The following is a 15,774-nucleotide window of genomic DNA, read 5'->3' on the forward strand; positions in this document are numbered from 1 at the left end:
CACACACACACACACACACACACACACACACACACACACACACACACACACACACACACACACACACACACACACACACACACACACACACACACACACACACACACACACACACACACACACACACGTTAATGACACCTCACTTCAATCCACTGTTGAGAACTGGTAAATCCAGAGGGATCAGAGCGGACGTCACTAGAGAGTCAGCTTACATGGTCACCTCAGTGATGGGAGACGACACACATTCCTGAGCATTCAAACCAAACAGTGGTGGAAACAGTGGGACAACTTCGAGGTATTTGTAGTATTTCCAATTTCCAATCATTTTACTTCTACTCCACTGCATATCAGATCGAAATATTGTACTTTTAACAATATTATGTGACACATTGATCTGCTATTAGATCTATTTTTTAGATTTTTATATATTTGAAAACTTGAAATGAGACATTCTGCACAATGAGTATACTTTCTACTTTTGATACTTTAAATACATTTTGATATAAACATTTTTACAGTATATTTCAAGCACAACTCAATACAAAACTGTTAACTGTGGACGACACCATGCATTACACTTGTTTACAATAGGGTCCACCATGTTCAATTCATCATAACAATTAGAGACGTACAAAAATACACTTCTATATAGCCAAAAACAGGAAATCATCATAGAGGTAAAAAGGCAAAAAATACATATACAGTGAGGCGAAAAGGGGTGGGTGGGGGATTCAGATTTTACGGGGGCCAGTTTCGAATTGCAGCCGTCCGTAGGTGCCCTTTGAGAGCGGTTTTGAAGGAGGAAAGGGATTCGGGACTTTTACTTGTAACAGAGTATTTCTACATTGCAGTATTGATACTTTCAATTAAGTAAAACATTTGAGTATTTTTTTCCACCACTGCTCAGAAAAACAAGTCTCTTATGTGGCATGGTGAAACAGATTTCATATATTTTTAGCATGATAAACATGCACGCAAACCAAGAAGATTCTGACAATATATAGCTTCACAAAACCCAGCTGGGCATTTAAAAGAAAGAAAAATGTCAACTGATAATACATTTTGAATTAGGAAAAAGACCTGGACTGGATCCACGGATTCGGATCCGGATCTTCAAAACTGCCCTTATAATGTGTTTAGGGGGCGTTTTCAAATTTAAGATCAAGTGGGATTCATCATTCAGTACATCTGGTTTAAGAACAGATTTGGACGAATCTTGGGTAGGCTTAAAACATATTGTAAATTTAAGAGGTGAATGAGACCCATTGTCCCTTTATTAGAAAATTTATTTGTATAAGCTGTCGAGACAATATAAATATAAAAATTACATTTTTAAATATTTTATATAAAAAAAGTACAAACACACTGCAGAATGTTGTAAATAATGAGATGAAGCAGAAAGTAGCAGAACAGAACAGTAGGCTACTTACGAGATCAAAGTCCAAATGTCTCTCATTTCACACCGGAATGATGACGGATGTACAGATTACACACGCACACACACACACACACATGCATGCATGCATGCATGCACGCACGCACGCACGCACGCACACTCAGACGAGACAATAGCGGATCAGAAAGGTCGAGTGAGCGCGTGGGAACAGTGTGGGTTTGAACGGCATTGTTCACTGGTCAACAACAGCAGTGTTTCATGTGCGCTGCACACTGTCTGTCAGACACACACTGTCAGACACACACTGTCAGACACGCACGCACGTACACAGCAGAACAACAGAGCCATTATTATTATTATTATTATTATTATTAGTGTGAGCGGAAGTAGAATACGCACATCGACAGGCTAGGTGCTGGGCTAAAGAAACTATAGTAGATAGTGGATGGAGCCCGCACACCACAGGTACAAGAAAGACATTCTTTATTGAAAATGTCTCTTTCGATCTATTTGATCTTCATCAGGTATTATTATTATTGTCCCAACTAGGGTTGTGATCCGGAACCGGAGGACCGGATCCGACATTGAGGAACCAAAATCAGTTCCATCACATTTGTAGACGTTTCCACGCAAGGACCCCTGGGGGTCTCGGGAGCTAGTTCAATAGCCATCAGCTTCGCTGATTGGCCAACGGCATGGACGTTCTTAAATCGCCCATCAACGTCATGGATTGGCCAAGCATTGCTTGGCCTTCATGCCGCTGTAAATATAAGAGTGACTGATTTAACAAAATCTTCAAACTATTCTTGATACGTTGTCTGTTAATCTATGCTTGTGTCTGGCGCGTGACATGCTACGCTGGACGGCCCATGTGAAAGCCGGAGTGAAGGGATCAAAGGGCAACGCCTCTGTGGCCGTGGGGCACAAGGTCTACTGCTTTGGAGGGCTACTGGTCAGGGAGACCGACACCAACGACAAGGATCACCTCGACGTGCACGTCTTCAACACAGTGTCTTTGCGCTGGCTCAAGCTGGCCCCCGCGACGACCCAACATTCCTTTGCGGTGTTTCCCTCTAGGCGACATCGCCATACGGCCACGCTGATAGATGACATCATCTACATCTGGGGCGGGTACAGGTACTCGACGAAGGAGTACTGCAATGTGCTTTACGCGTTTGACATCGACACCCACGGATGGTTCATGCCCAACGTTTCTGGTACCGTTCCGGGGCCGAGGTACAACCACTCTGCCGGTGTCTTGGGGAAGGTCATGTGTATCTATGGAGGGTTCAATCAGATGACTAGATACACTAATGACATCTACAAGTTGGACACCACCACAATGGTCTGGTCGGTAATTAACGCCAAAGGCCCACCAGCGCCTGTTGTAGACCTGCAATCTGCCACCATCATCGGGACAAAGATGTTTGTCTTTGGTGGCTACAAGTACAACCACGACTACAGCAATATCAGTGTGTTTGACACAGAGACAAACTGCTGGCGCTCGGCCAGCAGTTTGCAGTTTGCACATCTTCCAGAAGGACGCTGGGGTCATTCAGCCTTGGCCTACAATGGAGAGCTGTACATATTTGGCGGCCACAACTTGTGCCAGAACTTCAACGATCTGTGGAAATTCAACCCAGAGACTTTCTTCTGGAAGAAGGTTGAGCCCAAGGGAATTGGCCCGTGTTGGATGACTAGGATGTGCTGTTGCATGGTGGGACATTGCATCATCCTCTTTGGAGAAGACGCACCCGATGAGCTGTACATGTTAGATCTAAGTCCTAGTCTGAAGACGTTATGCAAGCTGGCAGTTATCCAGTACGGCCTGGAGCAGTCTGGACTCCCACATGACATCAGGTGGGAACTGGCAGCCATGACTGCCAACACCAACAGATAGCAAGCCCACTAAATAATCATGTTTATATATGGTTAAGTAAGTTATATAAACATATACACTGACATGACAGGCAAAGAACAAGTTCCAGGCAATGGAACAACAGAAGGAAGCACGAGGAGATTGACACACTTAACAAGGCTATGTTCATTCAGATGGGACAGCATCATACAGGAGGATAGAAAACTCTTCAACCGAACTGTACCAGGACTGATATGTATAAAATGGAGAATACCTGGAAGAATAGAAAGTTACACAGTCAGTTGATTTCCTCCAGGAGTGAATGTAGAAACAAAGAGATGCGTTGTTAGGACTTCAGGGAACAGATGTTTTTTTAATGATTGCAAAGGTGGAGATCTTTGTAAATTTTGTGTGTCTTTTATTTGTTTTTGTTGCTCTGTCATGTTTGCTCGATTAAAGTGAGCATCATACTGTAGGCTAGCCACTATATGATCAGATTTTGTCTTTCAAAAAGTATTTTCAGCGTCCAAGCAAATTCAATGCACAAGCTCTCACACTCTGACATCCATTCCTGTCATCACAGTCTATACTGTACATGACACAGGAAATAAGTCTGATGCATACAGTACAAGTAAGTAAGTCAGAGAGGCTTATTGTCGTTATCAGCCAGGGTGCGGGAGTCTATCCCCGTTTTCAATGCGCTAGACCTCTGGGAGATGGATTGTTGCGGTGGAGCGCAACACCTACCATCAGCTCCCAGTACCTCCCGCATGACTTCAAGTCGTGCTCCACATACGCTGAGTTGGCGGTGCCCAGGATCGAACCCATGATCTTGCAGTCAAAAGGCAAGTGGTCTACCGACTGAGCTACCTGGATGCTGTACAAAGCTACAGGCTACCATTACTTTTCAATGGAAGCCTTCAAGCCAGCGACATGAAGGTACAAAGCTATACAGTCTAATACATTTTCTGTAGAAGCCAGCAATATGAAGATACAAATGATAAATTTTGTATTAATTTCATATGATGATTCATTTTCAATGGAAGCCAGTGACATGAAGATACTAAGCTACAGGCTACCATGAATTTTCAATGGCTTCAATCTATCATAAGTTTTCAATAGAAGCCATACAGCGACATGAAGATACTAAGCTACAGGCTACCATGACTTTTCAATGGAAGCCAGCGACAGCTACGCCCAGTGTTTGTAACTGCAAGAAAATCTACAAAGCTATGGGCTCACTGGCAATGGGTCACAGCAATGGGTCTCAAAGAGTCCTTGGTTTCCACCCGTACGGGTGTGTAACTCTGAGAGTGTAGGCCTACAAATAGAACCAAATGGACCCTTATCATTTAGTATCATCGGTATTCATAGTATTGATTAGGAGTGTATACATTTTAACAGCGATACGATACATATCATGATAGCCTATATGGTTGACGATACGATACATCGACGATATTGGTTCATTCATGGCAATACGATACGTTTAAATTATTTAAAATCTATAACTATTTAGCTATTTAACTATTTAGCAAAGAAATTAAATTTGTGTGAAATGTGTGGATAGTGCAGGCTTTTTAAGGGAAACATTTATTATGGATATAAAGTAAACACAGTGATTCTCTGTCAAACACATACCTGCACCTTGACATAGAGAATACACACATTTATCGATAAACGTGTAGAAGTGTAGCGATATGCTGGAAATTAATTAAACTCCTATTTTTCTTGATTCTTCTTAAAATTGTAAATAAATAATAAATAAATATTACGATTATTTTCTATGCAAACTGATTCGATACCGATTATTTGCATTGCAACTGTATATACGATACCATGTCAACGATACGATATGTTGCTGTTTACATATCTACTTCGATTCTTGAAATTCTAATAGATTTTACGATGCAGTTACTATCGTTACACCCCTATAGTATTTATGTAAGCCAGTTCTGTTCTTTCTAACCCTTTATATTTTCTTAATATCTTTCTCACTCTCTCATTGATCAACACTAACTGCGACAGAAAGGGGTGTCGTGCATATTTCCTGTGTCATGTAGACATACTGATATGACACAGGAAATAAGTGTTCTGACAAAACCTAAACTAAAATCACACTCGTGTGAAGAGGGGTGCCTAATGTTTGTTCAACTGATGGAAACAAACATTAAAAGTCCATAGACTTGGCTGCCACTCAATGTTAGTTAAAGGTGCTCTAAAGAAACATTAAAAGTCCATAGACATGGCTGCCATATGATATAATTCCAAAAGCCAGACGTTGGAGGGGCTAGCGCCCCTCAAAAAGGCTACGGCACCGTCCAGCTTATGGGATCTACATGCATAATAAACTACTGTACAGTTCTACACTACATGGGACATCAGTGGCTCAGGAGGCATAGGAAAGCTGTCTTGGAATCTGAAGGTTCCCAGGTTGATCGTCGGCTCCTCCTTGGTGTGTGCCGAAGTGTCCTTGAGCAAGACACTGAACCCCTAACTGCTCCATGATGAGCAGGTTTGTGGCCGTGCTTGTGTGTGTGGTCTGTGTGAGACAGGTGTGATTACACACACTAACCTTAATATTTATAACACTACAGGAAAAGTAAACTATAAAATGACTCACTCTGTGCTGATGGCAGGGCCTCTGTAGCACCATGTAGCATCAGTCTGTAATGACAATAATAAGGAATAAAAAACATAAAAAAGCAAAGTGCTTTGCAGTTTATTAAATCTTTCTGGTTTTGACATCATAGACTGCTCTGAAGTTAATCTACAAATTGTCAGTTAATTAAAGCTGCACAACACAACTGTCCTCTTCGCCTGAATTTGAACCTGGGTCTGCTGTGCAACCGCTGACAGTTTATTTATTTTTGTATTTAATATTATTTATTTTTACCACTGAGCTAATAGACCCTGGATACTTGCTCAGGGGAGAAATGTGTGTCAAACCAGAAGCAGGATCGTGTCAAAGGTTGTCCAACCTAGACATAGGATCTACATGTCTCAATATGAGATGGGAGATCAGATACAACCACTCCAAAAGTTATATTGTATTACCATACAGACTGGACAGAATCCAACTTTTATTCACTAAAGCTTTCATGTCATGTCATCTAACATTAACATTTTCATTTTAGAAAATGCATTCAACATAAGATTAACAATTTAATGATTAAATAAACATTTTTTGTTTATATGTTGAATAATACCTTGTAGAGTAGCAAGCATACCACAGCCATCATATTTGGCCGCGACTTGCTCAATGCACCCAAAGTGCACGCTGGGCAAGACCTACGTTGTTGATTGTCTAAATCAGTGGTTTTCAACCGTTTTCATATCAGGGCCCATTATCTATTCGGCATTTGAGCCAAGGACCACTATTTGATGAGATGTATGGCTGTATTTTGCGTGTCTTAAGTACCAGGTCTTATTACTTAACTTAAGACCTGGAGGCGTGGTCAATGCTCTTTGGCCACTCAGAATAGCCAAATGGCATTGATCACGCCTCCAGGTCTTAAGTTAAGTAATAAGACCTGGTACTTAAGACACGCAAAATACAGCCCTTAGCCTTGTAGACCCAAAAGTAAAGAATATTTTGTTATGGTAAACGTTGATCAAAATAACAATTCTTCCTGCAAATGAAGTAGGCTAATGCAGATGTTTAACAATATTTTAACTCAAGAATTAAATATCTATAAGGGTCCATTGGCTACCAACTCTCCATCATTTAGCTGGGGACCACCTGGAACCCCCTCAAGGACCACTGGTGGTCCCCGGACCACTGGTTGAAAGCCACTGGTCTAAATGGAAGTGCTGGAATTTGGCGGAAGCGGGAAAAGGACAACTTCCAGGGGAAGTTCAAACTCGCTTCCGGCTAGGCTTTTCTCAGCGCAGGGGCCGAGGCTACCCAAAGTGTCACTGAAATTTGATTAGAAACAATTTGATTGGCTACTCACTCGGTAGGTGCGGCCTCAGGTGGCGGGGTTGAGTCAGTCTCCTCCTCTTCCTCTCCTTCCTCCTCCTCGTCTTCTTCTATGGTGGGACCTGCGCTGGAGGCAGAGCCTCTCCTCTGACCCGCACCCTTCCTCTTCTTGTCGCTCCGCTTCTTGCCATCGGGGGGCGCTTTGTAGCGAGGGAGGTGGCCGTGGAGTGAAGACTGGTGGTGGTCTACGGGAACAATTATCATTCATTAAGACTGACGGTGGTCTTTGAGAACAATTATTAATAATGGTGGTCTACAACAGTTTCCCATTATTTGTATTTTAGAAATTAGAAATAATCCACCCGGACGACCTATTGTGGCACAGATTAATTCTCTCTTGTCACCCCTGTCAGAATATGTAGACTTTTTCATTAAACCTTTTGTTCATAAACTGCCTTCCTATATAAGGGATTCTACTGACTTTATTAAAGGAGAATTCCATACTAAAAGGATTTCTTACCTTTCTTTGTAGTTGTTATGTCCCCACCAAAGAGGTCCAGGTGTTATTATTGGCTATTTCCCCTACCATAAGCCCTAAATGAATTGCATTGAATGGAATGGGAATTGAATGGGGCTATGGGGTGTTGTGCTAATTCGCTCAAAATTATAATTTCTTTGTATATATCCTCTCTTCATAATGTAAATAATATCCCAAGCGGCACACTTTACTACTTCTTTCGATGGAAATAAGCGAACTAGCATAACACCCCATAGCCCCATTCAATTCCCATTCAATGCAATGCAATTCATTGAGGGCTTATGATATGGAAAATAGCCAATAAGGAGTTTTTGGACAAAAAACACCTGGACCTCTTTGGTGGGGACGTAACAACTGCGCCCAATTTTGCCAATCTGTTCATGGGACATTTTGAAGAGAAATATGTCTACAACTCTGAAAAAAACATGTACAAACAAAACATTATTAAATGGTATAGATACATTGATGATATATGCTGTGTCTTTAAAGGTGGCTTAGATGAAGTTCAACATTTTTTGACATTATTGAATGGCTTTGACTCTAATCTCAAATTCACTATGGAATGTAGCCAATCAAGAGTACACTTCCTAGATATGTGGATAGTAGTGAATGAAGGTAACCTGTCTACAACCCTCTATCAGAAAGAAACAGATCGTAATACTTTATTGGCCACCAGTAACCACCCCCCCACTCTCATTAAGTCTTTACCCATTAGTCAGTTTTACAGACTGAGAAGAGTTTGTTCCTCTAATGAGGATTTTATTGATAAATCATCTGAGATGAAAGCCAAGTTTGTCGAAAGAGGTCATTCACTTGAATGTATTGACAAAGCGTACACATTAGCTTTAAATAAACCTCGTTCTGAGCTTTTGAAAACAACTCAGAAAAAAGAGAAGAAGTTTTCGGTCACATGTGTAACCACATATTCTCCTTATTCACATAGAATAAAAGCTATTTTTAAACAAAATTGGCATATTTTAACTTCTGACCCTGAATTGGCTACACTATTCAAATACCCACCCCTATTCTCCTTTAAACGGGGTAAGAATCTAAAAGACCAGCTTGTACACTCTGACTTTCAATCTCCCCAGGTCTCACTCAGACCTGTTAAGTCCACTCCCACAAGGAAACTATCCTTGTGGTCATTGTGCCCAGTGTGGAAATACACATAAGACCTCCTTTTTTAACCATCCTCATACTGGCAAGAAGTTCAAGATCAATAACATTATTACTTGTGTGTCAACCCATGTGGTGTATATGATCAAATGTCCCTGTGGTTTAGCATTCATAGGCAAAACTACTAGACAGTTAAAACAGAGAATGAGTGAACATAAGAGTTCGATCAGAAGAAACGACCGTGAATACCCTGTTGCAGTGCATTTCAATGACCTTAAACATGACATCTCTACTTTCCGCTTTATTGGTATAGAACAAGTCAAACTTCCAAGAAGAGGTGGTAACCACGATGCCCTTTTAAAACAACGTGAGGCCTACTGGATCAACACTCTACAAACCTTACACCCCAAAGGGCTTAATGATGAACTACTATTGAATGTTATGCTATAGAAAATGTTGATCTGAACTTCTTGTCCAGCCGGTACTATAGGCACTTTAGGTGCAATTTTTATTATTTTTTCTTATTCTTTTCCACTCTTTCGGACAGAGTAGGATCTTACATTTGACATTTATTTGCTTATTTTACTGTATGTCTTCCTTGTATGTTGTATGGCATGACATTTATGTATAATTCATTTTCCCCTGTATTATTGCAAACTGTTATTTTCAATGATATGAGGAATGTTCACAGAAACACTGCACCTTCAAGTCACGTGACAAGGTTCTTCACAGCTGTTATCTGTTTGGATAAATTACATGCATTTTGATTGGTTGTTTACACTTCCTGAAATGTATTTAGTGACAATGTCAGCCCATTCTTGAATTAAGCCTGAGGAAGGTCGCAAGACCGAAACGTTGCTCAAATTAATAAAATTGCTCTGAACTAGCAAGTGGCAGTGTGCGGATGTCCCTTCTTCCACATTGTATACTCTTTGTCATCATCGCACCTGCTCCAAATTGCCTGCCGGGTGTGCGGAAGTCTTCTCTCTATAGAAATAACTAGAAAAACTGCTTCTTGGGGGACAGGTCTCCACCAGGCCAGGTCAGGTTGTGGCCTCCTGGTGGCGCCAATGTGAAAAGGGTGCCATTTCTTCTTACGCCTTTGATGGCATTTGGATGAAAATGTGATGCAAACTTTGAAAGCCAATGTTAGCCAATAATAATAATAGGCCAAAATAGCAGACTATTTTTACTACGTTTTGTCTTGTTGAGATTTCTTCCCGACAGTATGCAATATGTGGCCCTCTGGTGTGAGTGTGGAAATATAGTGGACGGGCCCTTTCCATCATCAAAGTTGCTTTATGTGACCAAGATGAAACGGAGCTTCAGCAGAATCTGCACTTTACTGCTTGATTGCTAATGCAAAAGTGTGTGAACACAATTTGTGAGAGCAGATGAACCAGACACAGAATGTGACTTTGGGACACTTCAAAATAAAAGTATTACTATAACTTGAAACAAATTAAATTAAATAATTATGCACACTTCTTAAGAACTTGAACTTGGAGTGACTGGAGTCTGTCAGTTTGGTTTGGCTGGGCTCCCAGAACCAAATAAACAAACAAACACACACATGTAATTTCATAGTTACATCTCGGAGGCACCGAACACCCACCCAACACATGTTCTGAATGACGTCATATTGTAGTCTGGACCCAGCCGAACCGGACAAAGCATGTAGTAGTATGCATTAAACAGTTGCATTCATTCAACAAAAAGGCCGGGCCACACCAACGATATGCGACGCAACTTGCAAGTCTAGCTGGTTGCCGCAGTAGTAACAGGCTAACAACAGTTGCATGTATTCACCTGTAAAGTCTTGCTGGTCGTAGGCTGTGTGTTTGTCAGACGGACCGTGGATCTGATGGAAAGTCTCCTCCCCCGTCGTCTTCCTCAGGTCGTCTTCGTCATCGTCTTCATCATCCTCATCACCATGGTGGCAGAAGGGAGGCGAAGTTGTGACTGGCTGGAGGAGACCAGACCGAACATAGTGACACATTAACACAGTACACCTCGGATAGAATGTACAGTGTTGTCAAATTAATCTATGAAGCCATTTTTGATTGATTGCATACTTTATAGCCAGACATTTAGGCTAAAAGGTTACACAAACAAGTTCTGGGGATTTTGGGATCGAGAAGTGAGTTCACAATTGTCATGGTATTTATTCCCGGGGCTGTTCTTCCTCTGGACTGTGACTTCACATGAAGCTCTCAAAGCTCGTATGACATACCAGTAAGATGCCCTGAGGGCGTGCACGCATTTGCCTGGGTGACGGCAGACTACTGGGCGAGCGCTGGTGCTTTGGCATGGGGGGTCAGATCAACATATGGAATTAATTCTGTACTGGCCATATATGGAGCGTGTCTTGAGTGTACAATGTTTGATGAGGTCAGATCAACATATGGAATGTCAGAACAGGTCAGATCCATATATGGAGATCTAAGGGTCTCCATGATGTCACGTGATGTCGCGAGACGTGATGGACTGACAACCATATATGGAGACGTGACTGACCTGACTGACGGAGCGACGAAAACACAGCTTTTCATAGTAATCTGGGTCATTAAACTCTTGACCCATCGTGCATCTTTTTTCCCGGGCCCATTTTCCTGCTGGCCTGTGACGTCATGTGGTTCAACCAATAGGAAGACAGAGGGATGTGACTGTCATGTGGGTCAATACATCATCATTGAGTAGACAACTACACAAGCTTTTTCTAGTTTTCATTGTGTATTAAAAAATCACAGCTAATATATTAAAGTCTAACTCATGTTGATTAGGTAATGGTGATGTAAAACAAACGGTGCCAACACAAATATTAAACACCATTAACAATAAAGAGACAATATGACATAATGAGGCACATTATGATGTAAAATTCCCCTTAAGTTAATGGAGTTTACAAAACATTGAACTAAAGACAAACATTAAACCTGTGTATAGGAGGGGCTAGCGACCCTCAAAATGCAGTATCATTTGGAGACAACCCAAAACCTATGGAATGCGGGTACTCCAGTATATCAAGTAATCCACTACTTCCACTAACAGGTGTAAATATAATCTGGATTATTAGGCTAATAGCAGGTCTGGTAATTATGCATCTGATGATGTATAAAGTAGATTTGAGATATTTCTTGTTTTCCTATCCTCGACATGTTTCTGTTTTCTTTTCCTGAAACACAACACAACGATGGAGCTTGCAAACTATAATTACACCCACTTCATTACACCTGTGAATCTGTGATTGGACAAAACATATGTTGCTGATTCTGAAATGTAATGTGAATTACTAGCAGGTTTACAGATAATATGTTAATCTGATTACACCAAAAGCCACCAGCCATCTTCCCTACTGACTGAGTCTCACAACTGACAATGGGGGCTGTAGTACAGTATATGCCACTTGGACACAGGCCGGCATCTGATCAGCCTAGTTAGGTTGCCTGGAGGAGAAACATCCAATGAATCCAGGTTTACAGGTTACACTGATGATGTGTCCAAGTTTGTGCATCAGTAGCTGTTTAATTTACTGCATGTGTAAATGTAATCTGTATTACTAGCAGGCGTAAATGTGATGTGGACTCACAGCAGACATGGTGGGAGGGGCTCTGTTGTGGTCAGGGGAGGTCTGGAGGTAGCTCATGGTTGAGTCAGAGGTCAGGGTTCACGGTTCAAAGGTCAGTGTTAGGGTCAGGGTTCAGACAGCATAACCTGGAATAGGACACACTTCAGTTTAATGCTGACATCATGGACAAACAACCAATAATAAGCAGCAGTGATGGAAGAAGTAGGCTACTCAAATGTTATTACTTTTTCAAGGTGGGCAATGCCCACTGAAAGTGAGTAATCAAATGGCAGGTGTGGGGAATTTGCAAAATCAAGTTTAGGCTGAGGTTGCCATGGCAATCAATTGGCTTATTTGGGCCATGGCCAGAGTCTTTTCTGGCGGTTAACCGCCTATCCGACCGACTCGACGTTAAGAGATACTGTATGTGAATTACAGACGTAAATGGACAGATCGATTCCTTGCATTTATAGTTAGATTATATATTAATGTTGGATTCATGTTAATGTGTATTTTCAGACATTTACATTTTGAGGGGAAAAACAAAACATTCCCATCAACACAAACATTGCGACCAGTGCCTTCCAATATAAAACTTGAGTCACTTTCTGACTTGCATACATAATTGAAATACGAGTCAAATATGACCCTGGCCAGACTGAGTAGGGAAGTGAGAGAAAGACACAAACGTACCGAATCAGTCTGGATTCCAGGCTACTGTTGTAGACCACTGAGAATCTATGTTGTTTTGTTTTGAGGAAGATGAGAGGCACCAACCAAACGATGGAACCATTATTAAAAAAGTATATATTAATGTCTCGATTAGATCGTGGCCAAAATTATTGTGATAATCAGTCGTTGCTGTCGATCGGGAGGAAACGACCTAACTCCATTGTTTTAGGTTTTTGCTGAACAACCTTTACGTCTGTGTGTTGTTTCGAAAATATTGAACCAAAGAAAAGTGTTAAAAAGCGCTTCAGACAAAACCTCATAACTCCATTGGACCCTCAACTGTCTGCTAAAACAGCAAACTCCACCACCTCTCCCCCTCCCATGCAAGTAATTAACAATATATAAAGTCACAACACCAACTTTGATGAGGCAGTATAGCTTTGTTTTCAAAATATAAGGTTTTGGGTAAAATATAATAAGAATATTGTAAGATAATTGTAATTACAATACATACAATATGTAGCTATGTATTGTAATTACATGACAGAAAATTATATATTATATACACTAATGTAGTAGGCTATAATATAGTATAGTAGGGTCATATACCGGTACTATTATCAATATATAATACTGTGTAGCACTCAGTTCTAAAAGTGGGATCTGGAGAATCCCAGGAATCATTGGAATTAGTTAATATAGCATCACAATCAGTTTAACCACTGGAATCTGGAACTGATCTACTGTAAATGCTCGCTGCTTAAAAACCAGTAATGTTAGTAGTCTTTGAATGGTTTTTGGGCGTCTGTTTTGTGGTCTGTGGCCAAATACATACTAATTTGGGTGTCCTTGGCATGAACAAGTTTGAGAACTACTGATATAGTAGTAGCCTATACGTAAGTAGTATTAACATATAATCTAGTGCACTGTTTCCCAAACATTTGTGGGTCACAGACCAATTTGTATGGGGCGTGATACGTATAAATCCCATTTCTTGCACCTACACACACACACACACACACACACACATACATACATAAACAACACTGATATTAGTGCTGTCAGGCAAGTCAACAAAACTATCTATGATGAAATCTGTGAAAAGGTGTGATCTGCAACACAATGTTATACAACATGTAGTGGGGGTCCCTGCTCCATCTCTGTCTCAGCTAAAGGGTCTTTGGCCTGAAAACCGTTGAAAACCCCCTGGTGTACAATCTAGTAGCCTGTAGTATGGAAATATTGACACTATGGAAGTAGCGCTCATGCATCTTACCTGGTGTGTCTGTGGAGATGTGATCTGTCATCCAGAATGCTTATAGCTGAACATACACACATGCCTTTATACCTGCCTTAGGACTGATTGTGTGTGTGTGTGTGTGTGTGTGTGTGTGTGTGTGTGTGTGTGTGTGTGTGAGAGAGAGAGATCATAACAGCCATTATGACTTATAATCTTCAGCATATCCATAAACATTTAGCAGCAAATTCACAAATGCTGTGTTTGTTTGCTTTATAACCGCGACGTGAACGGCTGTGTGTATGTGTGTGTGTGCGTATGTGCGTATTATGAATAAACGCTGTAAGATATCAGTCTCACACACACACACACACACACACACACACACACACACCATAGTAAAACATGATGTTGTGAGTTAAGAACAAAGCCAGGAGTTTGTTTTGTTTGAAGACATAACATTCAGCTAAATGTCTGGGAACCGGTGTCTGTGGGAAACAAGATGGCTGCTGTGAGTGCGCACGCGTGTTTGTGCATGCATGCAGGCATGTGTGTGTGTGTGTGTGCGTGCGTGCGTTTGTTTGTGCTTGAGTTGCCAAATATCCCCACAAGTAGTAGAATTTGAGGACTAGACATTGTGAGGAATCAAGGACCATTTAGGGAAAGGATTAGACATTTAGAGGTTTAGGAGTTGAGGTTGGAATCTGATACTGTGGTTGACAGTGCGCTGAAATGAGCAGATCTACAACCTCGCAACAGGTCGTGCTGCGACCCGTTGTGAGCTTGTAGATCTGCCATTATCAGCTTTCCGGTTACTATTAAAAAGGACCAAAAACATTCAAATGGCATTCATAAAACCACCATCAAAAATGTTGATGTCCTGTGTTGTAGTATGGGTGTGTGTCTGTGACTGTGTGCGTGTGGGTGTGCGAGCCTGTGTGTGTGTGTGTGTGTGTGTGTGTGTTGTAGTGTGTAATAAATGGATCAGGATCATGTTATGAGCAAACACTGGGAAATACGTCATCAGTAGACTGTGAGAATATCACACATACTTATCGTCTCTGTCGGGTGGAAACCTCATATGTTCAGGGTTCAAATTCAAAATAGTGTAGCAAAAGTAGCACATCTATAAGCTCTTCGAGCTTGTGGATCTGCTAATGCTTGTGTGACGTTGTAGTATGACCAAGTAGGGCATTCATTTACGAACACAAAAGGTTAAAATGCCCGACAGTAATGATTATGTAACTAGTAGGCCTATACTTCCTGTGAATACAGTTTATTAGAAAAAGGTTAAAAACATCGTGGGTTAAAGTTCCCAAACTCTTAATATAGGTGCAACTTTTCACTTCATAGCTTTAACCCTTTAACCCCAGCTTTTTTACGCATCTTTCTCCCCAATTTAGTTTCCAATTTGCAATTGATTCCTCCCCACACACATTTGTGTGTTGTCTCTGCCGTTGTATCCTA

The 15,774-nt window shown here is 41.1% G+C and overlaps 1 protein-coding gene across 3 annotated transcripts in view; it reads right to left on the bottom strand.

Moving 5' to 3' along the window:
- slc4a2a (solute carrier family 4 member 2a) overlaps positions 1–14,376 on the bottom strand; it is a 38,358-nt gene extending 23,982 nt beyond the window's left edge. For all 3 annotated transcript variants that reach the window (XM_083781020.1, XM_083781019.1, XM_083781018.1), the window contains exons 1-5: positions 14,347–14,376; positions 12,420–12,544; positions 10,640–10,796; positions 7,211–7,421; positions 5,878–5,921 (exon numbers count right to left, since the gene is read on the bottom strand). In XM_083781020.1, coding sequence (XP_083637146.1) covers positions 5,878–5,921; positions 7,211–7,421; positions 10,640–10,796; positions 12,420–12,476 — 469 coding nt within the window. In that variant the 5' untranslated portion in view covers positions 12,477–12,544; positions 14,347–14,376. The remainder of the gene's footprint in view (positions 1–5,877; positions 5,922–7,210; positions 7,422–10,639; positions 10,797–12,419; positions 12,545–14,346) is intronic.
- Between the last annotated feature and the right edge of the window lie 1,398 nt (positions 14,377–15,774).

The sequence above is a fragment of the Protomyctophum parallelum genome (assembly GCF_964188405.1).
Source record: "Protomyctophum parallelum genome assembly, chromosome: 14".
In the NCBI taxonomy this organism is placed as follows: Eukaryota; Metazoa; Chordata; class Actinopteri; order Myctophiformes; family Myctophidae; genus Protomyctophum; species Protomyctophum parallelum.